The sequence below is a fragment of the Haliaeetus leucocephalus genome, unplaced genomic scaffold (genome assembly GCF_000737465.1).
Source record: "Haliaeetus leucocephalus isolate CR32 unplaced genomic scaffold, Haliaeetus_leucocephalus-4.0 Scaffold157, whole genome shotgun sequence".
In the NCBI taxonomy this organism is placed as follows: Eukaryota; Metazoa; Chordata; class Aves; order Accipitriformes; family Accipitridae; genus Haliaeetus; species Haliaeetus leucocephalus.
The window spans coordinates 2113046-2139453 of NW_010972593.1; the positions used below are offsets into that span (position 1 = coordinate 2113046).

General features: G+C 40.3%; 1 protein-coding gene across 2 annotated transcripts; it reads right to left on the bottom strand.

Annotated features, from left to right (window-relative positions):
• Window positions 1–26408, bottom strand: MLLT1 (myeloid/lymphoid or mixed-lineage leukemia (trithorax homolog, Drosophila); translocated to, 1). Of its 2 annotated transcripts, XM_010562286.1 has the most exons (11): window positions 26228–26408; window positions 23388–23470; window positions 14446–14589; window positions 12669–12794; window positions 10371–10916; window positions 6564–6651; window positions 5633–5744; window positions 4232–4331; window positions 3937–4008; window positions 2113–2184; window positions 1–1595 (listed from the first exon to the last, which is right to left on the bottom strand). In XM_010562286.1, exons 1-11 carry the CDS (start codon window positions 26322–26324, stop codon window positions 1467–1469), a joined length of 1569 nt encoding a protein of 522 aa, XP_010560588.1. In that variant the 5' UTR covers window positions 26325–26408; the 3' UTR covers window positions 1–1466. The 2 variants fall into 2 exon arrangements, with proteins under 2 accessions (XP_010560588.1, XP_010560589.1); XM_010562287.1 differs by lacking the exons at window positions 1–1595; window positions 2113–2184; window positions 3937–4008; window positions 4232–4331 and adding an exon at window positions 4451–4708.

The window sequence follows — 26408 nt, forward strand, 5'->3', positions numbered from 1 at the left end:
AAACCCAAAACACCCCCCAAAAACTGAAATTAGGGAACAGGAGTGTAATACAGTTTGGATGAAAGCTACAGGACTTTCCTCACACCAACCTAGACAACACTTGGAAGTCAATACTAGTTTAACTAGAAATATATGAGTGATTTTGGATTAGTGTTTACTGTTTCCTGCCATTTCTGAACAGGCAGCAGGGCGGGAGAGGGAGGAAGAAACAAACCTGACTTCACTTCTTTTTACATCAGCGCTTTCCAGGTGTGTCCAAAAGATAAAATTCTCCCTTGTTTTGGTTTTCCCAAAGTACAGCCACTACTATAGGGGCCACTGTAGGAGATTCCTCTTTGAGAACATAGAACAAAACCAATCACGTATTTTGGCAAAGTTATTAAACACTGACAAATGAAAAGACGACAGGTGAGCCCCTTCCAGAGCACAAAATGCTTTGAAGATTGCTGTTCAGCTTCCATTCACTAAAAATTGTCCACAAGAGGCATTTTAACAAACAAGTCAAATCTTATTAAGCGCCCTTCCCCTGCCATAGCCATTAAAAAAAAACATAACAGAAAAACACACCCTTAAGATCGTAAGACCCAACTAGGCCCTTCTTATACATACAGTACATACATATATATAATATATATATAAAATATACAGCTTACAGTTTTGTAGTCCTATTACAGTTAAAGCAGACTGAAAGGAGTGAGACTTTGTTTAGGAGCTCAGATCAACAAACAAGACATCTCAAAACCCCAGCGGGAGACAGCAGATTCTAGAGGCCTCTTCAAAGAGCACAAACTGTCTCTGCAGGAAGCTGAAGGTCCTGCGCGTGGAACGATGCCCTGTAGGAATCGGGAGCCAAATTACAGCAGTGCTCTGTACCGAACTGCGGCAGAACTAACTTGCAAGTGATCAAAACTGGAATCTGTCCACTTTCCTCTTTAGCAGACCAGCAGGACCCCTGGGAAGCCTCCTCTGTCATCAGTCTCTTGGCTAGCTTTGTAAAAGCCAATCTCGCTTACACAGCATGAACGCTTCTTCACAGAGCTGGAGGAAACGGGACTCGCTAGAGCTCTCCGCAGGCAGGCTGGTCCCTAGATTTGGTGAAGAAAACATCATCCACACTTCTTCAGATCTCAGAGACGCCTGAAAATGTGCTCTTAAAACACAGTTTCTCGAAGTAAAACCAAAAAGGTCACACTGTGCAGCTAAGTGCAGCACATCTTTTGCTCTACTCAGGACCTGTGCCCAAGCATACTTATGAAGCTAGGGAGGACAGACTCAGCAATATGGGTGCTTGTTTGAAGCCTACAAGAAAGTGCAGCTGGCTGTGCATTCATAGAGCATGGCTGTTCTCTAAGGCAGTGCTTCGGGTGAATCAAGATAATAAGAAGGCCTAGTTCCATGGGTTCGTTTCCTGGTACCAATAAACGGGATTTCTGGTTTCAAAAGCAGCCTGCTTCTAAGGCCAAGCGTCATGTTGCTACTGCTTCCAAGTAGCTCTGCAGCTTACGGACGGTTGTCTCATCCAAGGAGAAGAGGTCAAAGTCAAAGGTTGTGTTGGTAACATTAAAATGCCCGGTTTCCTCAATGAGATTTACAATCTGTACAGAAAGGAGACAAGCAAGGATGTATACAGAGACCCCATAAAGATTAAGTACAGCAGAAAGGCCAGCAGATATAAAGCAACCCATCCAGTCCTTTTCTCATCCCTTTAAAATAGCCTCAGAGATGAGAATGTCTTGCAACATGAAGGGAATGCTCTCCCAAAAAAGCAAACCAGCTCCTCCTGCATGCCTGACTAGCTCAGTCCAGGAAGTGAGGTGGGCATATTTCTTTCCTTTTAAATTAGACCAAGAGAGCCCAGCTTTGGGACCGCTACCAGGATGGCAGAGGAAAGATGCACAAACCACACTTCTGTATCTTTTCCAACAAAAACATTGCATGCACATCTGATTTTTTTTTTTTTCTGACATATCTTTGGTTTCAAAGTGAACCAGACTCTCTCATGAAGGAGAGGCAAGTGAAAGGTCAAGCATCACAGGGGTCCAGCTGAGACCCTTGGACACAAAGATTACCAGAGTACAACAGCTTGCCAGAAATCTGACAAATGATCTCTACCTGCTGTAGCACATTGCGCTCTCGTAGTGCCATTAGTCGCCTGTGAAGCTCCACTAATTCATCAGTGTAGGCCTGTAAAGGAGGCATGAACAGAAATAGTGACATATGTGGCATGTTTGTATGACTGCCAAAGTGACTTGCCTAATGAGGATCAGAGGCCCTTTCAGACATGTTCCTATTCCCAATTTTCCCCTAAATTTTTTACTGCCTCCTCCATCCTTATCAAGTACCAGGAAACTATAGACTTCACATAAATAGGGATGGTCTGAAGACCATCAGCAAGACTATTTAATGACACCATTAAACAAACACCTGTAACCAGCTTTAAGAAGTGGTCAGAACCTTTGAGCTTAGAGGACCTCAACAAGGTGAAGTTCACCTTGGTGAACTTCAGCATGAGTTCTTCATCAGCAGGTTGTACTAATAAACTACTCATTACCTGAAACTACCTACATCAGTGACCAATATCCCAGCAATCTGCTGAACAATGATTTGTGTTTAAGCAAGGAAAAATTCTTTGAGTGCACTGCATTCCCTGGTAGTTTTACATACACCACAATGGTAAATGCAGAATTGTTTAAAAGCTCAACATGTTAATTGTTCTTATATAAGGGTCATTTGGTTTTTTCTCTCTTCTTTTTTTTTTTTTAATTTAGGCAGCCAACAAGGCAAGTTTCTGTTGGCACACTATCGCTTACAGGGAATAGATTCTTAATCTGTAGACTGAGAGTTGTTCATGTCTGTATCAGCAAAACTGAACTAATTTCAGTAACTGTACGAAGGCAAAAAAAAATCCTAAACCCATCCCCCCGCAAAAAATTGTGAAATATACCCCTCCCCAGCACATTCACACAGGGACAAGCATTTTTCCCAAAACACCCAACCAGTACTGAATGCTATGCTTGTTGGGAGAGCTAGTATCTCTTATAAAACCTCTGACAGTTGGAAAAGCTGATGGTATTTCAGGCACTCTCTTCAATGGGTCTCAGGGGTGTCCCCTTCTATCTGTATTAAGTAGTCTAATAAAAGATACTATTACCTACAAACCTTGCCCCAGATAAGCCATCTCAGCTATGGTTAACAGCGGAAGATTTTGTAGCTAGCAGGAGACTCGGACGCAAGTACCTCCAAGATCACACTTAAATCTAACACGAAGTGATTAACCTATGCTGTATTGTCCTGTTGAAAAAGTGTTCACACACACAAGTGAAAGCTGAAGACTGATTCTTTGATTACCGTAAGGACCTCAGTGATTAGACTAAGGAAAAGTATTAAGCTCCCATTTAATTGATTTCTTTACAAAAAAAGTCACAGCGGGAGAACCTTCTGGACAACTTGGGGTTTGGCTATTTGCTTGTGAGTTAGCCATGCCTTAAGAGCATGTACACTGCTCTGCTTTCAGTGGAAGCAAGAAAAAGGGAATTTCATTGAACAAATAAAGGTTTCAACTAACCCAGCAAAGCAAGCGTCGAGCAATTTCTAATTTGTAAGATCAAGGACAGATGAAAACTGCCTTTTAATGAAGAGGCACTTGCCACCACAGCAGTAGGCAGACCATTGGTTCAGACAAAGGGCAGACAAATAAAACAGTTCTAACATTTTGCACATGGGAACAAACTGGGGGTCCATCTATTTAATATACATAATTTCTGCAGTGTCACTTTCCAAAGCCTGTCCTTTCAACATCTGTTTTTCATTACACTCAAGCTTTCAACCTGCCGAGACAGAACAATGTGAACAGGCTAGGCCGATTCAAATTGTTTTCTACACAGAAATGTTAGGGAGCATCCAACAGTTCTATGATATGCAAATCCTCAGACATACCTTGTCATATGTTCCCTTCTTCAGGATCTTCTCTGGCTTGTTACAAGACTCTGGGCTTTTTCTTCCAGATGCCTGAGGGCAAAAGAAATCAACATTAAGGAGCAAAGTTAGTTCAGACAACATGGTGGTTTAATGGCTTGGATGCACAGCACTGAACAGAGAAATTACCTGTCTGATGAAGACAGTGAAATAGGGAAAATTTGGTGCAAGTCAGAACTAACACCATGGACTGAATACAGTGCAGGAACCAAGAGTGGTGGAAAGTAGTATTGTAAGGGCATGTAGAATGCAGTACCTTGTTATTTGCTGGGGGCAGTTTCTGACCAGGAGGTGGCTCTCGACTTGGCAGGCAGGAATCTGCACTGTTATCACTGTCGCTGTCACTAAGGCTCAGTCTGAAAAACAAGCAGCAGAGAATTAGCATCGTCAGGTAACAGGAAACTTACTTAGCTGTCAACTGAACCACACAGCGTTAAGTGAAATTCTCTTATTTATCATAGACTTATAAATTGTCTGGGAGAAACGGCCAGTCTGTAATTTCCAAGAATCCCTTTCTTCCTAGCTGATGTCACCTTTGCCATCTTCCATTCACTCAGCAGGCAGAGTAGGGAGTTTTAGTTTACACATCACAGCTAGCAGTTCAACTCTTTCATACGCAAGTCCCCTTAGAACAACTAAGTACCACCTGATTTTCACAAATGGCAACTGTTCATTTGGGGGATTCATTCCAAGATCACCAAGTACCTGCATGATTGGCTTACCAACACCTCCACTGAAAACATAGGCAAAAAAAAAAAAAAAAGCATTTAGTGTTTCTGTTGTGACCTTTGAGATTTCCTATTTATTCTCGTTCTTCTTGTGGCCCTGCAGATGTATTATAGCAGGTATCCTACTTTTGATGAGCCTGAAAAACTCTTTATTACCTATCCCCTAAAGGTCTAAAAAACATCCTTCAAAGTCTCTCCATTCCTCTTTTAGTTGATAATGACAGAGTGCAACAATGGCTTTTTTGTTTGTTTGTTTTTGGTGAGCACAAGCATCACTTGAAATTTGCAGCTGCTATCTGGGCCAAGCCTTTGGTTTCAAATATTCAGCCTGAGACTCCAGATTTGGCTACAACAGCGTTTCCTGAGGGGAGAAGGATGAAATTCAACTATTTCCATTGACTAAAGCAGGAAACAGCTGTTAACCAAGTCCCATAGGAGTCAAGTAACCAACTGTCAGCACGCACTATCGGCAGACTAAGACTTCGCAGTTTTGTATCAGTCACATGCAGTAAGAAGAGCACACATGCTGACAGCCTCCACAACACTTCTCTAATCTCTGCAGATCAAAGGTGTCACACACCATTCAGCTCAGCAGAGATCTGAAGACAACAATTAGGTGACTATTTTAAGGGGCTCAGTCACTAACACCTGCAAAGCTCAACATGTACCACTTCGCAGTGGCTTCCTCTCTTTGAGCTCCAGTGATCTCTCCTCATCCAATTCGGTTCCCAGTCTGCTGTTGTCATTGACTCTGTATCCCTACTCTGTGCTGAGTACTCCACACATCTGCCCTTTCTCTCCTTCTCTCACACTTTCCTCTCACGCATAGCCCCATCACTTTGATTCCTCTCTCCAAATGGAGGGCACAAAAATACCAAACATGGAAGGCAAAAAGACAACAAACATCTTTCTTCCTGATTTGTTACCACCTGGAATCCCGGCTGACTGGGTTTGCTTTGACTGCTGCCTCTTCTCCAGAGGAGCTGTCATCATCATCTGACTCCTCAGACTGTAGATCTTCCACCATGGAGCGCAGTGGGCCTGGGATCAGAGGGGAGAAAGCAATTCAACACCAGGACATGTGCAGCAGAACTCCATCCAAGCTATCTGATCTAAACTGGATTAGTGATTATTAAGATACATCAAAATTTCTCAATAAGACGTCACTGGTATTTTCATTTTGCACAAAGATATTGCTAAAAGACACTGTATCCCAGTCTCAAAACTAAAGCAGAGTTGACAAACCTTACAACTGCCATAAAGCCACCCTAGCCTCCCACCAAACCTTCCCACTCTCTTCTGAAATGAAAACAAAAGGACACATTTTTCACACATTTGGGGACTATCTTAAATGTCACTCAAGAGACAGTACTTGTAGTAACCCAGCATATGCTAATGTTAGAACATTTACTATTGCCACAGTATATCTCTTTGGATTATTAGTGGAGGAATCTGAAAAAGAAGCTATGTTATGCACTGGCAAAGTGATGAATGCCACATTTATAATTTTTAATAAAACATATGAAATTGGAGAAGAAATATTCTGGTGACACTACAGATCAAGCAGCAGCAAACACATTTATAAACTGAGGCAGAAACCAAAGTCAACAGGGAAAGAACCAAACCCAGAGAGATACCCTACTCATAAATTAACTGCCAAAACAAGAAAAATACTTGTTCACGATTATGCTACGACATTATTGCCTTTTCTTGCTGAAGCGTCACAGCTTCAACACATGGTTGCATACAAGAAACCATATTAGCCTTATATATGTTGCTGGGAAAACGGATCTCATTCTCATGAGCCTTTTAAGGTTATGCAAGGAAGATTTTTTACAAATTTTATTTCTCGCAACACACCTTGACTGTGGTTCTGAGATGGCTCGAAATCAGAGTCAGAGCTGGAGTCGGAGCTGGAGCTGGAGTTGGAAGGGCTGGACTGGACAGACTTAACCCCCCATAAAAGGGAAAAAAAGAAAAACAATCTTAACCTTTCTAATCTGGAAAATCAGTGCAGAGCACAAAGCACAGTGAGACAGAAGCATTTAAGCACTCTACAACATCGTACATCACTGAATGCAGCTCTTGGAACTACAAAAAACATACGAAATGCAAGGTGAATAAAACCAACATTTATGAAAACTGTAGCTCAGCACTCCTGGGCAGTGGCATCAACAGCTCCCACCAAAACTCTTCAGGCCACTAGTTTCAAATAGCCTCAAGTGATGAAATATAACATCTGAAAAATGTCAAAGTGAACAACCCCTTACTTTGAAGTGTGAAAGATGACTTGTATACAACCTAGAACAAATATCAAAGCCCTCTTAAAAAAGTGTATTTATTGTAACCCACCAACATTCCCTCTGAACACCCTGTACTAATCATTAAACACAGAAAGGACACCTATCCTAACTAGCTCACTTGACTCCAAAATTAGTTCTAATTTATTAGTATACCCTCAAAGCAGTTGCTTCTACATCAATTTGAGCAATCCACTGTACTGTTTCCAGTTTATTGTGAAAACATAACATAACCAGTTAAACTCTTGTGAAACCAACTCCACTGACTGTCAGCATTCAACAGAAATGCCAGAAGCATACTATGCAGTAAGAGTTAGTAAAAAAGATATAACGAACTACTGCTAATAACATCATCCAGAAACAAAGTCTTAGCGCTACGTGTTTAACATAAAACTAGATATTGTACAGCAATCACATGCTTTAGCTTAAATGACCGCGAGGTGGCAGTGAAGGCTAAATCAACTATTTCATCCCCAATAGCAGCAGCGACTATTACAATAATCTTAAAGGTTTTTTGTTACTCAGTAGGATCTAGTTTAAAGATTCTCAATGTACTGTAATATTATCTTGCCTTTTTAAAAGTAATTCCCTTGAAATTTAGCATTTCAATTTCATTGCACCATTCCTGGGAATACACCTATTACTTCCACTACCAAATCCTGATGCTAGAAAAATCACACATTCCCATTGATCAAGAAACTTTACTACAGAAAGTGTTAATACTATAAAAACATTGTAAACAGGTAGAAAGAGGCACATTAGCAGCTTTGGGCATTAATAAATGAAAGCGGTGGCAGGACTTTCATCCCAATACCACCCTTCCCTATAATTTATCACCCAAGTATTGTTAAGAGTTTCATTTATTCAGCTGTAAGAAGGCAGGGAAAAATGTCAAAAAGAGGTATTACAACCCTTGTGAATTATTCAGTAGCAAAGGAGAATAATTTGACAATTCCAATATCTGATATATTGGCACACTGCAGCAGCCCTATTTGTTTAGAAAAATTACTACATGAAAGCAAAAGAGCCGTATTTTCAAGACAAAGGAGCACAGCTCTTGTGTCTTACCCACAGATTCAATCCTAACATCCTTCATCCCTGATAACCTAGCAGGTGTTCACTTAAAATGACTTAACAGGACCTCAGAAGCAGAGGTTGGAAGTTGTATAGACCCCTGTCTTTCCTTTTGCCGTTAACCCTATCAGCTATTTCAACCAGGAGGCATCCAGCTGGACATGCTCTGCATGCTCAGGCTGCAGTTACTGTCACCGTGATATGACAAAAGCACATGCCGACAATGGAAAAAAGCAATCCTGCTTTCACATCTCAGCCTCTCCCTTTTGTCAGCACTAGCATTTAGGCAGCCAAGCATGAGGCCAGTTCAGGGAACTGGACTTGATGGGGGAAGGAAAAAAAAGGAGAGGAAAAAAAAAAAAAAGAAAGGACAACTAACTTTCAGCAGGAGCTGAAATGGAAGGAGAAACTCCTCCAGCCCATTGCAAAGTCACACGAGCTCTCATGCCAGCAGCATAAATGAGAGCAAGACTGTTTCTTTCAACAGCAGCCTGCAAAGATGTCAACTCAAAGCAATCGTGGAGTTGCAGCCTCAGAGCATGTTGCACAATACGTTGGCTGCAGAAGCAAAGCTGATTTAAGAGTTTCCGGGCCCCGGTCCACCTCCAGCTGCTCATTCGCTTTAGTGATGTGGCTTACCACACAGATCCACAAACAGCTGTACCAGTACAAAGATGGAGTAGCAAACTGCAGCGCTGGGAGGAAAAAGAACCCCCCAGGGTGGAAAAGGAATTCAAACAGTCTTCTCTGCTGATGCCAATGCATTATGCAGTTATACCCTTAAGCTTCAAGTTCCACAGAAACCTAAGCTGATCTGACTGGCAGCTGCCACGGTTCCCCCTCCATCACACTGAGTATTCCTACCCTCCTTCTGGGCTAGCACTCAAATACCTCTGTCAAGCATCCAACAGACACAAGAGCTGGTGCAAGAGAGGACACAGAAGCATAGAAAGCTTGGTGGGGCAGGACAGGACTGCAGCAGACACTGTGGACCCACAACCACAGTTTGTGGTTTCACAGAACAGTCTAAACAGCACTATCAGCTTACAGCTGCGTGGTGAGTCCCAAAAGGATGGATGACACCTAAGAAATAATGAAGTACAAGACACTCAGGACTTAACAGAGATCAGCAAAGTACAGAAGCTCGCAGCGAGGGCCATGTATCTGGAACAGAAATGATAGGCTTGCTACACACTGATGCACTTCAGGTATAAGGCTAAAAGTGGAGAGGAGTGGCCTCTTTTTAACACACAAGCTACACATTTAATCAATCTGGAAAAAAAAAAAATCTTTGCAGAGTAACTTGAATTAACACTTCCCCAATAAACTCTTCTATTGGGAATCCTTTGCAAAAAATCCTTTCTGAAATAAACACATCAATACTTACTGTATCATGGCGCTGATTAAATCATAATATGAATTGTCCCTAGATTTATTCTCGTAAAACAAATCTTTCTAGAAGTGGTCAGTAGGAAGCAGTTCAAAAATTAATGTGACATTACCTGTGAACCCTATTAGAAGATATATGGCTTCTCTATAGCTAATACAAAATATACAAGCAAAAAGTAGCGAAAGTTTGGATTTAGGTTGCAACTTTCCCCTCCTACTTTTTTTTTTTTTTTTGCCTTCTTTTGGAAAACGATTTTAAGACAACAGAGGATGAGGAATGTTTTTAGTTGTAAAAAGAAAAAATATTTAGACAGCTTTTAAAAATAGTAGTACAATAACATAATTTGTTTTATGTTTTACAACACAACTAATTTAGGTTTAGTGGCATGCGGTTGTATTTTGAGCTTTAGCCAATAGCAAGTTTCTTATAGGCCATGTCAGGAATAGGGGGTTTTATTTACATTTTAATACTGGTTGGGTTTTTTTCCAGAAAAAAACCTGAAATTATTTGCTCCTTTTCTGAATCAAGATCACGTTCAAAAACATTATGTTATCATAAGCAGGTAGAAAGCTTATCTATGCGTACTATACTCTAGCTCTATAAATGTCACTGCAAGGGATGAACGAGAGACCATAACCTTAAACTCCAACTTTTAGATAACTCTGCCTGCAGATAAATCTAAATAGAACTGCATATCTGAAACAGGAGGTAAACCAGGCAGCAGTAACAATAAATACTGATAGGATTTTCAAAGAAGAGTTTTATTTGAGATACAACCCAGCCTAAGTATTTGCCAGTCTGGTTCTCTATCTTGCCTGAGGGAATATTTTTGAACATCTTTTTCACGCGTGGATTTAAACAGCATACTTATAAAATTCAGGTAAAGGACAAATCCCTACTCACCTCTGACTTGAAAGAAGTTTCATCCTCCGAATTTGACTCCTCCATTTCCACAGGCTTTTTGATCTCCTTGGCCTCACTTTCAGATTTTACCTTTTCCACTTTGGCATTCATCTTCTCCTTGGTTTGTTTCTTCTCTGGATATGAGGAAGACGAGGTTCTGGGAGACGTCCCTAGGATATTCTTTACCCCTTTGGAGCTACTCTTTTTTTGTTTTTTGGCACTGGGCTTTGGTGACTCAACATTGGAGGGCCTCTTGCTGGAAGACTTTAACTCCGGCTGTGGCCCGCCCTTTGGAGAAGTGTTCTCCAGTTTGGTCTCCTTCACGGCCAGTTTTGGTTCCTTGAAAGCAGCTTTTGGAGGTGCCTTCTCCTCCTTAGGCAGTTTGTTCTCAGTTGGTTTTCTGGAGGAGTCCTTCAAAGGCTTGTTTTGTTCTCTTTCAAGGTCTTTGGAGGAGTTTTTGCTCTCAGAGTCTTTTCTTGGCCTCTCTCTGTGCTCCTTGGTTACTTTGTGTGGCTTGGATGCCTTGCTACTTTCCTTGTTTGCATCCTAAAATTCAGCAACAGAAACATGCAAGCTAGGTATGAAATTGAAGCTCTGCACAGAGCTATAAACACATTCTCATAAATCACATTGAAGCATTTGTTTCATGTAGACATCCACCCACAGATACCTAATGTACTTATCTACCTCTGAGGTAAACATCTAGATTTCCCTAAAGCTGACAGAGAGAAACTGACAGTAGGCACTTAAACATCTACCTTGGAACAGGATGAAATATGTTTCACAAATGCCTGTTCCTTTCCATGGTCTATAAAAGGTCTATAAACATCTATAGATATTTAGTTCAGATTTAATCTGCAGGGTTAACATCTGAAGCCAGATAAGAGGAAACTCACTCTAGCTGTGTTACGCAAAGTTATACTTCTCACCATATTTCAGATAAAAAAACCCCAGCAACTAAAGAGGGTTTTTTTTAGGTTAAATCACATCCACGGCAAACGCCAAGTTATGTTCGCAGCCTAGCCCCCAACTCACACATCAACCACATCAACCACACCACAACTTCAACAAAAATGCTTAATGTCCCTACAACGATAAGAGAGCTGAAGTCTGTGATATCAGCAGGCACTTTATCACCTTTAATAAGAGCTTTAAGATACCAATCATTAGGACCCTGCCCATCCTAAGAGTCAGGTATACAGGAAGGCAAAGGAGTAATATCCTTTGCGAATTGTATGTGAATTCAAAAGACTTATAGAAGCAGGTCTTGTGGGGAGACACTGGAGTATGAACTGGACGTGCTGAGATGCAAACACACATGGACCTCTGAAGGCAACCTGGAGGAAGAGAAGCAGGAGACTACTGTCTCTTTGGCTACTGGCAATTTTCACCACAGCTTGGGTCAGAACCCTTTATTTCTCTTCCGTCTTCTGTTTTCTAATGCTTAATTTCTGACCAAAATTATATCGGCCACTAACAGATAAGTCCTCTTTATTCTGTTTCATAACATCAACATCAAAAAGCATGACTGAAGTGCCAGAAGTGTTTAGAGGCCTGAAGAAAATGGATATTAGAATCGATTTACATTGTAATATGAATTGCTGTTAATATCTGTGACTGTTCAGGCTGATAAAGTGTACGTAATCTGCTTCAAAACACATCGTTTGTGGATTGTTTCTCCTATGTAGAATTATACAAAAATAACGCCATCACATAAGTGAAAAAAAGAAAACTTAAGGTTCTTCTGAAGTCTCAAGAACTAGATACTGCTGGATGCAAACATCAAATCTTGAAATCACTAGTTTGACCAAGTGCAGCATATTTTATGTTCTTCACACCACTACCCTAAGCAGTCCTAATGACAGAGGAACTGCTGACTCTCTACTCAGCCTTGCTGCTAAGAGATGCAAGGACTCAAGAGTGCAGCTTTACATGACAGACAGTGAAAGACCCACATAATTCATCCTCAGCATCGAGGATACAAGTCAGAACAATCAGAGAGGAATTCATTCAACTTTATCTTCTGTAGCAGATCAGGAGGAAGATATGGTTCACCAAAAATTCCCATCTTGGACATTTAATTTTCTTCTCAAAATTTCCCTGGAGAGAAGTCTAGCAAATCATAAAAAGGCCTCCTAAATTATGATAAGTCCCAGACCATTACCTAGTGAACTACAGAGTACAAGGAAGAATGTTGCAGAATTAAAGTAGCCAGAAACAGCTGCTAAACAAACTCTTACTAGCAAGTCCTGAAAGACTTCTTCACCTCAGGATGACACAAAAGCATGCTTCACTGACCTTTGACCCATGGGAGGGTTTGGTCTTCTTGGGATCAGAGAAGGCAGAGAGTGGTATTGTGGGTAACATAGGATAATCTGGACTTGGCCTTGAAACAGTTTCTGCTCCTTCTGGCATTACCATTACCTAGTAATAAAGAGAAGAAAAATTATGTATGAGTAAAGTCGCATGGACTATTAACACATGATTATGTTAAGTCACTTGCTCAATTAACACACTATTATTCATCTTTTGAATGTTTTTTTCCCCTGCTTAAAGGCCATAAAAAGATATTGTCTAGGTAATGCTCAGTTTCAAGGCAACTCCTCAAACACAGAGCATTAAAACCACAAAAAAAGTGAAAGGCAACATGCAATATCAAGTATCTTTCCCAAAGGGAACACCAATATTCTGAGCACAAGCAGGCAATAAAGCTCTGGACAAGAACTGTGTGTTCTGCTGCAAATGCTCTTACCCTGCAAAAGGGCAGCAAGATAAATCTGGAAGGAATGAGCAAGACTTCATCAATTTAGGAGAAGCTGAATTCACTCATTTGGGGGGGGGGGGGGGGGGGGGGAGGCCTTGGGTGTCTTCCCTTGACAATATCTTAACACCAAGCACTGAGCTCCATGAAACATTTTTCTTCTTACCTCCCCTATATTCTGTCAGAATAATCCTGTTGAAAATTTCCACTAGATGAATGGTATCAAAACTGATTCACAGATGAAACACCTCAATACATCAGGAATACATTAATGCACTATGAAAATCCTAGAAAGCAAATGATGTTCCAGCCATCCTATGGCTGAAATAAACACCTTCCTCTTTGTGCCCAATACAGAAAAGCACTGGCACACCGAGGAACTTCTGGACAGATCAGCTTGGAATTCTTGCCATTCCTGAGATTTATTATTGACAAACTTCCCCATAGCTTTTTTACTTTTCTAATTTTTCAGGCTAGAAACATGTTTTTTCAGAAGAAAATTTTGCCAGCAATTAAGACCATCTCAAATAAAGTCCTTGAACAGAACATAATTATACATTACTATATATGGAGGTGTCTCAGAATACAGTCATGACATCCTCTGTCTGGTTAAAAACTTCATGCACTTCATGGCTTGTACTAATTTGCCTACATCTTGTAGTTATTTGAGGATCATTTCTTTAGTTTATCACTGCATATTACTTTCCCAGAAGTAAGAGTTCATCCACTGTAGCAAGCCATATCTTATTGTGCCTTCAAGAGTCTATTTTTTTTCCTCCCACACCCATTTTCACTCTATATTCTAACACTTTTCCTTAATTTTTTATTATCTAAACCACAAGCAGCCGACCTCAGGTTTAGAGGACATTTATTGACCAGGAAGTGCTAAGTATTAGGCTTTCCTGTGGCAAAAGTAAGTAAGGAATAGACTGGAAGCCTCTCCCTTTTCTTGAGCTTTTCTATACTGATACAGCTCACGACACTAGGAAGGTCACAGATAACTGTAACTGCCTGATGGACAGCATGCAACATCCACAGAAGACATCCATTTCCAGAGGGGTTTTAGTGCTTTGATATTAATGGTCACATTTAAATTGAAAACAAAGTGCCACCAATCACACTAGCAATGGTTTAGTTCTGCTTCAAGTGCTGCAGTTGTATAACCAGGAGTAAAAATTGGCTGGGTCATCCTTGAGATGAATGTAGAAAACTGTAGCCTGCTGGGCTGCAGCTAAAAAGAAACCCCAGAGCAAAATGAGATCACTACACAGTTTAGCAGAACCTCTTCAGATCTCCAATCCCTTTGGCACTTACCCCTCCAGCCCTAATGAGTTTGCGTCTGAATTCCTTGGTGGGATTGTTGAAAGTCAGTTTCTCACAACGAAGGTGGTTCACAGGTGGATTTCCCTCCAAATTTAAGAACAGGTCATATGTGAAACAAACCTTTTTCGGCTCCTCCTAAAAACAAAAAAGACTTTGGGAAAACGGAAGAAGTTTGGCAAGTACACAAAGTCAGAGGATTCAAACAGACACTCCTGAAAATCCCAAATAAACCACTGAGTAAGTGTTGCCTTTATAGAGTTTTTCATCATGAGATCAGAGCGCTAGAAATGAAACTATTTGTGCCTAAAGTGCCTGAGGTTAACATACTGTTCATCAGAAACTCAGGCATGGCTTTTCACTGCAAAAGCAATGCACGGACAAGGATACTGACTGACAATTGTCTGTTTAAAGCCATTCAAGTCTTCCTAGGAAAGCAGATTCACAAGCTTTATCCACTATTCTGTTTTCACTGAAATTCAGATCCTATCTCCTTTGGGAAGCAGCTGAACTATAAGTATCAATATTAAGAAAAGCATAATCCTTTATTTAGAGAAGGAACAACTTCTAAACTCACAGGACCTCTGCGGGTACTGAGAAAAGATTAAAAGCAATGGTAAAAGGATGACTCGTTTTGTAAAACCCTTTTCAATATGCATATTGCAGGGGCTGAATGGGAACATATCCCAAGCTTTTGAACTTTCCAAGGGCACTTTCACTGAAGAAATCCGGAGTTTGTATGCATGTTGGGGATCATCTGCGCCTCACTGGTTTTGTTCCACCTGCTACAGAAGCACAGCAAATACTCTGCATTTGCAGTAGAGAATGGAAGAAATTTCTTCCTTTTTTTCTCCCCAAATTGCAAATATTGCATACTTATTGTGTATTACAAATATCGATATGACATTTCCTGGTATTATCTTGTATTCTGCATTTCAAGATGAAAACTCAAAACGTGGCAAACCACACAGAGCCTTACAGTACATTCAGTATTTACATGAATGCATCCCACATGCCTCATTCAATGCGCAACATCAAGCAGCTGCACAGCAGTCTTTTCCACAATTCATATCCAGCAGCTTGATTTCCTGGTGTAGTTGCATTGTTGTATGGGAACAGACGCCGCAGGCTTCTAGCTCAAGCCATTAGATTTGCTGAAAATAGGTTGAAGCATCAAACAGCTTCAGACCACACTGATTCCTGCTGTTTGCTTGGTGGATACTAACGTCACTAAAGAAACCATTTCTTGTACAAACTATACCTCTAATAATAAAAAGTGTGGTAACCACACCTGGTTTACATCAAAATCAGTACCCTAAGCTCACCTGGGAGTCAAGGTCTGGTTCTTAACTCCCCAAACAGCGGAAGGCAGACATCTAAGCAGACACATACAATAGAACTGTCTCCCATTAACAAGCAAGAACACTCTACCAACACAAGGGTCTTCAGACCCTCTTTTGGAAAAGTCCTGAAGAATCCATGCACACTTGAAGGGGTTCAATGTCTGCTAAAACAGATGAATGGCAAGAAGAAGAGAAGTACTTGCAAAATACACTGCATTGTCATTTTCCTCTTTTGCTACAACCATTCTCATTAACTGAATCATTAGTGAGCTCTGCATGTGTGTGCTTACACTGGAGTTAAAACAGCAGCTGTAGAGGGTCCCTCAAAGTCTAATAAACTTAAATGAAGGATGAATAGAAAACCAAATGTGGCCTAAGAATGGTTTCTAAAATGCTCTTCCTAGTTTATAACACAGAGTAAATTGATCTTGGTTATATTAGCAAAAGCAGGCTTTAGTCAAAAGCTGTTAAGCCATCACATTATCAGAGCTCTGCTTTGTCATTTGCTTGTTTGCTTCCAGAGCAGGAGAGGGGAAGCAGATTCATTTCCCTTTTATCTTAGGTATCCCATTTTTTATATACACTCAAAAGCAGAGAACCTCCCAAATATTTATTGTACCTCTGTTGAGGAGTTTCCACTTTTTGTAAAATTAAGACAGTTTTTCAACGTGATTTTTCTCCAACTCAGATATCACGACCGCCCTGGGAACCGAGCCCTAGCCAAGTACCACGATCATTAAAATATCCTTTGTATCGTCTCAGGCCATCAGAAGCCCCCCCCCCAAGTGAACAGTTAAGATTACAGCACTCCTAAAAGAACGAGTACAAAAGTCTCAAAGCAAAAAGCTGCAAATAAACATTCTTTCCTTTACTGCCTTCACTGACAGCTAATGATTACAGCTCAAGACACTCCAAAGCTTAACCCATCCGGTCCTCCCTAAAAAGTTCTTCCCTCCAAACAACCACCAAGGGGTGGGGGTGGGGGAGGCAAGGAGGAAAAAAAGAAGCCCCAAACCAAGGAAAATCTCTCTCAATTGACCTGGACCTACACATCTAACTTTAAATGGAAAGCCACACTGAATCCACAGTGCCACACTTCAAAGCCTTTCTAAATCACATGTTGAGATCTACACATCCTGCTGCCTGGAGTTGCAACAGAGTGTAAGTACTTTTTCACTGTAAGAACTTAGGTTCAGGCAGTCTGTTTTCATCCTGCAACACCACTTCAAGTACTCCTGCTTGAGTAGCAGTTATATGCGCAAGCCAAGCTTTACTCTCAGCTGATTCCACCTTCTGATATTCAACCCTTGATGTCAAAAAGTAAAACTGAAAGAGGGAGAGACTTACTTTCTGTGGATATTTTGTTGCCCTCTGAGACCATACCCTATTCTGAATGGCCTTACTTCCAAGAAAGGCTTTAGAAAGAATGGATCACATCCATTTCTAACTGGTAGATATTGCAGTTATTCAGATTAAAATTCATTGGTCAATTTGGACATGCAATGGTTAACCTGGTATGGGATCTCTCAGAAAGCCACCTTAGAACCGCAGTTTATATCTGCCCCTTAAATCTTACGATGCCATAGAAGTAAACTAGAAGTGTGTACCACAGACCTAGGGCCAAGCTTTTATTTGCAGCCGCCATAAATTTCCCTCCAACCAGTGAATCCCCCTACTCCACCTCCAATCTCCAGAGCTGAGCACATCACACTTTATTTTTACTGTTTTCCAGCTTCCTGTCTGCACTGACTGTCACTGCACTGTTACGAACACTAAAGTTGCTTTATTTTTCTTCCGCGTTCTGAAATAATGGGTTAAAGTTCTTTTGGCAAGAGGAGGAATTTTTCAAAGTCTTTTGTTAAAATTTCCTTGTCCTGTTTTTAAGGCAGGGTGTGCCCTTTGCCACTTAACACAAATCAAAAGAATTTCACTGGTAGCGTGCGCATAAAGCTCATAAATCACTTTTAGAAAGCCATAAAGCAAAATTATCTACAAAAATCTAGCACACCAAGGAAGCAGACTCATGGTTATTCAATAACTATAACATCTAACACTACTTCCCTTTTGCCATAGATCCAGCCTGACAGAGTCATTTATCCGTAACCGGTCCATAACGTCTGTATAAATGAAACCCCCTTTCCAGGCTCGTACAACCCGTTCGACTAGTCTTCCACCCCGCTTCAAGACAGGACATTTAAAAGTGAATAGCCCAATATTCATTTTTTGAAGCAAGTAGCCTTATGTTATACTCTGCTAACAAGTCCATGAAACACCCTTGTCTTTTTTGAGATTCTACAGGGTTAAGTAAAATAACAAAGAACAGCATTTTGGAACTCTCCCCCATCTGAAGCCTATTACTTTGTTTCAAAATTAGGAAAATATACTCACTGCTCAAAGACAAGCATTTAATAATTTACTAGCTCTTACAAATACATGATATGATGCTGGCATGGCTAGTAAAGCTGCTACATTCGACAAGGCTTCCTTGCCAGGCACTGCAATGAATTCAGCATATGGAGATGCCTATCGATGTGCCACACTGAACAGCCACCGAAACACACAGAGCCTGGGTGTTTTGGCCAGGAAAACAGTCTGCTCAGATAGAAGAATAGCTAAACTGATAATACATATCAATTTATGACAGAAAAAAGTAAAAAAAAGATTCACCACTCAGCAGCAGCACAAAAGAAATTGCTGCAGGCTTGTAAGTAAGACCATACAGAACAGACCTAAAAAATGTCAGAACAAATGCTTCCACTTCAAGGCTAGACAAAACAACAAGTTTTACTCCTCCTTCCACAACTTTCAGCAACACTGAATAACTAGCAGGTCAAATCTACTCCTCCATTCCCCAAACCTGTGCAGACCCTGCCCCAATAACACACGCATTTGTTAAGTAAAATCAAGTGTTTCATGCAAACACAGGCTCTTCAGCAACCTTCCTTAGGTGTAATTCACAAGCCAATACCTTCCTGATGGCACAGTCCTGACACACAGTTCTAACTGATCTCCAGTTTCACCTACCCTGCCACACGTGCAACCTACATTCCTCTCCACTGAGTTCCTACTTTGAAACATAAGTAATTTTTCCCTTCCCCAGTATTTTTCTATGTATTTTATATCGCACCTCTAAATATTGTAGAAGGGGTAAAACATGCATGTTTTTATTTTGAACCTCACTGGAAAAATCAAACAGATTTCTCTGCTTTCTTTGCTTACCTCCCCTTTCACTAATAGAAAAAGCCCAAGTTACATGTACCCATTATGTAAATACTGGAAGCCTTTTATCTCTAGCACTGAAATTGGGAGGTAGTATCTTTAAAGAGAGTTTAATACAACATCTTATCCATGTTACATTAATATCATCTGCCTTATATCAGAATAGCATGAAAGTATACTAGACCTTTAGCTTTTGGGGGTGGGGGGGATTGATCTAATTTGATCAGGATGCAAAAAATGTAACGGGATGAATACCAAAGTCATACCTGTATTACAGCCTCCAGATTACAACATACACCACTATAAGAGATGTATTTGGAGACAACAATGAGGCCATGAAAAAGTCTCAAGACTGTTGAAATTGAGTGGGGGAGAGGGAAGAGCAGTAGAAAAACAGCAACACATTTATTGTACCCAGTTTGTATTGATTCAAGCACCACAAGCCACTTACAGCAGCCCTCGTTAGAGAAAGGAACACAAAAGATTTAAAAATAAAAATAGCATACTAACATTTTCAGTCCAACAATCCTAAATGATCCACTATCATTAGTCAACTGTGCTTTCAAAAGCTTTATCACTCAACCTACTGAGACCCTGCCATTTGTTTTTCAGGTTCAGTTACAGAGACAAAGGCTCTACCAGGCCACCAATATCAAATAAGACTGCAAGTCCTATGGCCTGTGTAGACCACCGCAACTCTCTAGAAAGCTCAGATATACAAACTGTCCAGGTTCACAGCAATATTCAAAATATATATTCTGTAATTCAAATGACAAGACTGAGAAAGCACCTACTTACTGAGGAACTGAATTACAGCACAGGAAGGACAAACACATGCCAACAAGGCATAACTTCGTAGAGGACAAGAACAGGCTCTTGCACCTTTTTTAATGCTCTGCTGACACTTCCCTGTCTGACAGAAAGGCACCAAAAGCTTCAGGGGGACCAAGAGCACCGACTCTACTACTCCAAACAGACAACAACAATATAAAAAAGCGAGTTAATGGGCAGTTTTATGCAAAGTTGCCTAAAAAAAAAAAAATCCCTCATAAAGTTCATTAAAATCATTCTTAAGCCATTCTTAGTAAAACTGTTCCTCAGCAGTGAACAGGCCCATGATTCTCTAGCCAAAGCAAAGAGTACACTGGCTCTGACAACCACTATTTATCATCCTAGTAACAAATTAGAACAGGGAAAGGAAACGGCTAAGAAAGGAGGCTTAAACTGTGGAAAAAAAATTTTCAGCCAACCATGGCAAAGATCAACCTCCACAGATTAGTTCACTCCCTCTTTAAATCCTTTCTCTTCTCACCCTTACAAAGCTAAACATGCATCGATAAACAAATCCCAAAGCCTTTGCAAGTCTTGTTTCAACTGAGAGGACACACATCAACAAAAACGTGCTAGAATTTAGGGAGCATATGGCCAGAAAGACCCACCCAACGACTCCTGCCCAGCCACCTACAAAATAGCGTTTTCTACCCAATCCCAGAATCAATCCATAACATCTACTTGAAAAGAGTTATTCAAGGATGAGTCCCAAATGCTGCAATCAATTCAGGCAAATTCAGAACAATATATGCTCTACACACAACAGCTGATCCCCACCAGTGTCAACAGGTTTACAGAGATCAGAGTGAACATATGGTCTCAAAGTAGTAAAGACTTATTTATTTGGTGCTTTAATGTCATATTCTTTAATGCAGGAGAAAATAGACTGTATTCTAAAGGCTTTGCCATTCCTCCTCCTCCTCTTTCCCAATCTTTTAAATTGCTGCTCTATCCCAGTCTTTGCTTATCTTTTGTCTTTGCACTTCTATCTTTGCAGATTTACCTCTTATATTTCATTCAACTCCACTTACTGAAAATACTCATAGCTGTTAATATTTCCAGATGGCATTATCACTGGGTAATAGTGGTCAGAGGAGCCAAATTCTTCACATCGTCAGGCAGCTAAGCTTCCAGCAATCATAAGTACCATGTTTAACTTCCAAATGTGCAGAGAATGTAACATTTGCTGACATAAGGATGGAAAAATTACTTTTAAGCAGTAAAAGCAAATTTCAAACAACTTCAGTATAGCTCACGTATTTCAAGTTCATGGTTGAACCTGGGAACATGTCTCTGTTCAAATGACATGCTGGAAGATGGAAGCCATCATGTTTTCCCTCAACCACTGCTTGCCCCAATTTAATAATTGGAGGTGCTGTCTGAATCTCCTTAATTAGTCAATTTGTCAATCAGTTTGAAAGTGGAAAAGAACTTCTCCATAATGCATGCATCTAAAAAACAGGGCAAAAATGAGTATTTTAAAGATTTGTAGTTTTGAAAACAATTCTGCAGCTAAACCTGTTCTCATATTTATTTTTCATGTTTCTGAACACCAAAATGCCAAAACCAAACCGCCTTCTCCTAAATTAACTGCTACTTCCATTGTTTCCAGTAAGAACAGAGACCACCTATTTCCCTTATTTATAAAACCCATCCTATCCCTAACACTAGAAAGAACAACTATGCAGTCACGTGTTCATAGAAACAATGAGAAGTGATGACCCCAGTGGGTGTGAAACCAAGTTATATTCAGAAAAGCTGCCAGTTCCATATTCTGCGAGGAGCATACGAATATAAGGGATGAAGAGAAAGAAAGCATATGAATGCAGTCTACAGTCAATGCAATTAAGTGCACCTACAAAAAAAATACAGGAGAGGCAGAAAGAAGAGAGAAGGATCTGAGGACTTGTGAAAGACAAAGCCATTGGAGACCTGCAGGGAAAAGGCAAGTGTGAGAAAAGACTGGGGGAAGAAAGGAAGGAAAAATAAAAGGTAAGAGTAGAAACAAAGAATAGTTCACCCATCACAGTCATTTGAGATTCCCCTTACAAGAAGTTATCATGGAGAAGTCAACATTTTTCAGTCAGGAACATAAAGGTAGTTTTTAAATCTGATCTAAGCCAACATACAGTGCAGATGAAGAGTTTCCTGATTTCCATCCAAAACCTCAGAAAAGCCACCAGAAGTCAAACTACTTTTAAGCTTTTGAGGGGTTTTTTTTGCATTCAAGCCGTAGTTTTCAGTGTTTGCCAAAAAAGCTGCTTCTATCAACAACCTTCATCCTCTACTCTCTAACTGCCATTTCTCTTCACATCCTTTTGGCTTACCCCAACCACCCAAAAGAAAGTTGCGGGCAAAACGTTCCCAGGTTTAGAAGACAAGACTTCTTGTGGTTCAGTCTCATTATTTGGCTTATTACTCAGACTCATAAAGTGGGGTAAGAGCAATGTGGTAGGCTAAAAAACAAACTAAAATGTTAATTATTCACAAATGACACCACCAGGAGAGTGTTCTGTGCTAGACTGGGGCGAGAAGGAAACAATAGACAGATACATTTGTGGGAGGTACAGTGGAAACGATGCTGGAAAGCTAAATAGAATTAGGTTGTTACATGTGGTCTGCTGTCAGCAAGACCTGGGGTAATGGCTTGTGCTTGGAGTGTTGAGGGGGGTGGGAGCATACATTATAGTGCTGTGGCTTAATGGTCAAATTTTCAGTTTATCTAGGTTCCCTCCTAGGGATGATAACAGCAGTTATTTGCTTTATTTTTTATTTAAGTAGTAATCAAACCCAGAAAGATTCGGTATTCATGTTTAACAAAACAAATTAACTGAAACTGAGTTAATATGAACACAAGTGCCCAAATCCCTATTTTTCATAACCTTCTTCAAGTCATGCAGCACGTGACCTCTGTGGTAAGACTTAAAGCAATCAATAAATCCCAACTTTTAACTTCCATACACTTGTTGGCAATGCATCTTAAGATTTAAAGTACTTGGTGTTTTCTTTTTGGAAGAGTACTGAAACAGAACAACGGTATTTTTAAACATAGCTGTAAATACCTGTCCTATATATGCAAATGTTTGTCTTGGGCCTATACAAATTTTATACCTGTACAGTTAATTTAATAAGATTTCAAATTAAAAAATTGGTTTTTTAATATATTGCCAGTCAACACAGTACTTACAAATGTTTATAAAAATCAGTGGTTTATGTTTATTTACTACCCTATTGGCATAAAATATTTTAAACTGCTTTAGTATTATCCATGCTAGAGAAGCTTGTTACAAGTGGTACAATCTCTGTTCAGAATCTCTAGGACCATCACACTGTCCTGATATTACCTTTCTATACAATTCCATTTCTGCCAAACTCTTTCTTTTGAAGTCTGGCAGGAGCTTCCAACTCTCAGTTAAATTCTATTTATTAGACTAATAAAAAACACACACATAAAACAGTCACATAATTTAGAGTCTTTCTGTCAGGCAGTTTCAGGCTCTGGCACAGCTCAAAACAATTAGAAGACCAGAAATCAGATTCTACCTTATTTTTGAAGTGCACTTCAATGGGCATAATGAAGCCCGCGTAGCCAGACTCTTCCACTTTGTAAGGGGGCTCCTTGCACACTGAAAAGAGAACAGACAAATGTTAACTTTGAATATAATGCAACTTAACCTGAGCCAAAAGGAGGTGCAAGATGAGAAATGGGCCTCTGACAGCTCAGGACACATTTAAAACACTGACCTTTGTGGGGAAGAAAAAAAAAAAAAAAAACCCAAACCAAAATAAGATGGTGGTCATAGGCTTAGCTAAGAACATGAAAATCTGTTCTTAGCTCCTCCCATGGAAAGGAAACATGAAACACTCCATGCCAGAGTCTCCATGAGATTCTTCCCCTCCTTTTGCAGTGAGATACAATTACATTTCTGTGCTGTTCCACAACAATGCAAACTGCCAGTTAAAGCTGTCTCACAAAAAAAGGCAAAGGTCCAAAAGGTGGGAATCGGAAGAGTATGGGAAGCTAAAATTTACTTTGATACTCATATTTATTAATCAAAACACTATACCACGCAAGCGGATTTTTTTTTTCCTTTGAATGCTTTCCTGCAATGCTCAATCCTTGTAATTACGTAATGGCCATACTACAAGCTGCTTCATCCAAACGTGGTAACAAACCTGAAGGGCAGGTAAGCACTGCTATTTATTTCACATACAAGGAAACGGAGAAAGGTTAAACAGTTTGCCGCTAAGGTCACAGCGCTGCTTACTGCAGAAACGTTGATTACAAAAGTTAATCACTTCTAAGATTAATCTGCGTGCTTCCCGCCTCTGTTCCCCCTGTCCCGCTACCTGTTCTTCATGCTACTGAATCCTTCCCATCATCTACCACTGCATTTCAGTATAGTGATAGCTGACTCAAAAGATTCTAGGATCATTTATTGGGCCATGACATAGCTATACATAACAGCTGCCAGAAGAAACTTGAGACCAACACAGATATTCTCCCTCTCAGGAACCGGATGCACTTGCGTATAATTTACGCACTACAATATATGTAAATAAAGTCAATTAAGTAATTAGAGGAATTCAGTGCAAATCTTTTTACTTTCTCTAAAGAATTCCAAGTAATTAATATGATTAGGAAACAGTACCTCAAACCTACAAGGCACACAAATTATTTTTCCTTTAATGTAGATATATTATCCCCAGCTCTGAGCACTTCCACCATGATTAAGGTGCTAGAAAGCAGTACTCAAAATTCAACTGTGAAAAAAAAAAGAACGTATCTCAAAGTAATAAAAATCTCTAGACTTGCTTTAACTTGAATTTCATAGAAGAACCCTATCATTTAGGGGAAAAAGCCCAAAACCAAAGAACCGTGCCAATATGGCAGCAGGAATCTTAAGACTATCTGCCAAGCAGCCTTTGTTCCTTTGCCACTCTATTCTAACAAATTAAAATTACTATACAAGCAATCTGCTAGCAGCACAAGCCTACCTTCACCAGTAGATTTTGCTCCAAGTAAGAACAAACCATCTAAAGAAACCCTTCAAACAAATCTAGAAATAGTATGCATACCATTTATGTACAACCCAGACACACTTCGGTCAAAAGCGAGCTGGCATCATGAGCAAGCTTAAGCAAGCATGCAAAACCTAGAGATCGGAAAAAACTGTCTGTTTAAAGGTAGATGATATGGCAACCAATTGAGCAAAGACCATGTACTACTCCAACACAGTTGTTTGTAATAAAGTAATTACACCAGACGACAAGAATTGTAGCACAGCAGATTGTAACTTTTATTCATAAATTAGCTTTCAGCTCAGTATTGCACTTGCTTGTCATACATCAGTTTTAGTACATCAATTTGAAGGAGATATTATTAACATACAGACTAGATTCACATCCTTATGAGCTGAACACCTTTGAGTTACTTTCCACTGTGGACTCTCACAAATAACCAATGTAGTAGGTAGTCCTAAGACATCCTGCGTGACCAGCAGTCTTCAAAGTAATATTTCAAAGAATGCACATTACGAAGTAATTTACAGCAGTACTCTTAGGCAGCCAGCATTCCTTGTAACACTACATAATAATAACACTGCAGATGCAGTTACACAATCTTAAGCAGATCTAACTCTGCGCTGCTGCCGAAAAGGGCAATTCCTGCTCCTCCACCTCAACCACGCGTTCCTGCTGCCCCATGCCAAGAATCAGGTTCATGCTGCTGCACAGTCAGAAAGAACAAAGAATAGATCCAGCAGAAAATAACACTACAATCTGTATACTCTCCCCAACCATGCTGCCTATCCAGTGCTTGAACACATACATGCAGCTGGAATGTACAGCCAGTGGCAAAGAGATCATCACCCCTTTGGCATCACTGATTTCTGCTGGGTTTAATACTACCTGAACTGGCACCCGAGACCAGAAATTGCAGAAATCCTGATGACTACTTAATGACCAATGCCAAAGTCTACATACTCCAGTATGTATATGAGCCCAGTATCCGAGCATCTCCCACCAATCACATGCTTCCAGCTTGTACTGGCAAATATTAACAAATTAATTCATGTTACAAAATGGGAAGGATGAGTTTATCTCCTGCTGTCACTAAGTGTCTTGAGAACCTGCATGTACTAATGCTTAAGTAAGAGGATAAAGCATCTCACCTCCAGGCCTTTCATCAGAAGAAAGGTCCCATTCTCTCTGACCTTCCTCAAACAAAGACGGTAAAGGTTAAAGCTGAAGCGCACGCAATGTACGTTTTGCTCCTCTTTAAGACGACATTTTACAGAAAAGTGACAGTCCAAGACAACACTGACTTGCACAATGCTCTTTCATACAGAGACCTAATAATGGATCTTTAAAAATACACTCACCTCGCTTGGGTTTTGGGAAGCTCTCATGTAGCCGAAAGACCACCCTTTCCACAAAATGCTGGATGTCACACTGCTCCGGGCCACGGACAAACACCATCCAGTCATGAGTAAACCCTTCGGTGGTGGGCTTTTTTCGCAGTTGGGCTCGGTGCCCCAGCTCCAATTTTACTTGAACCGTGCA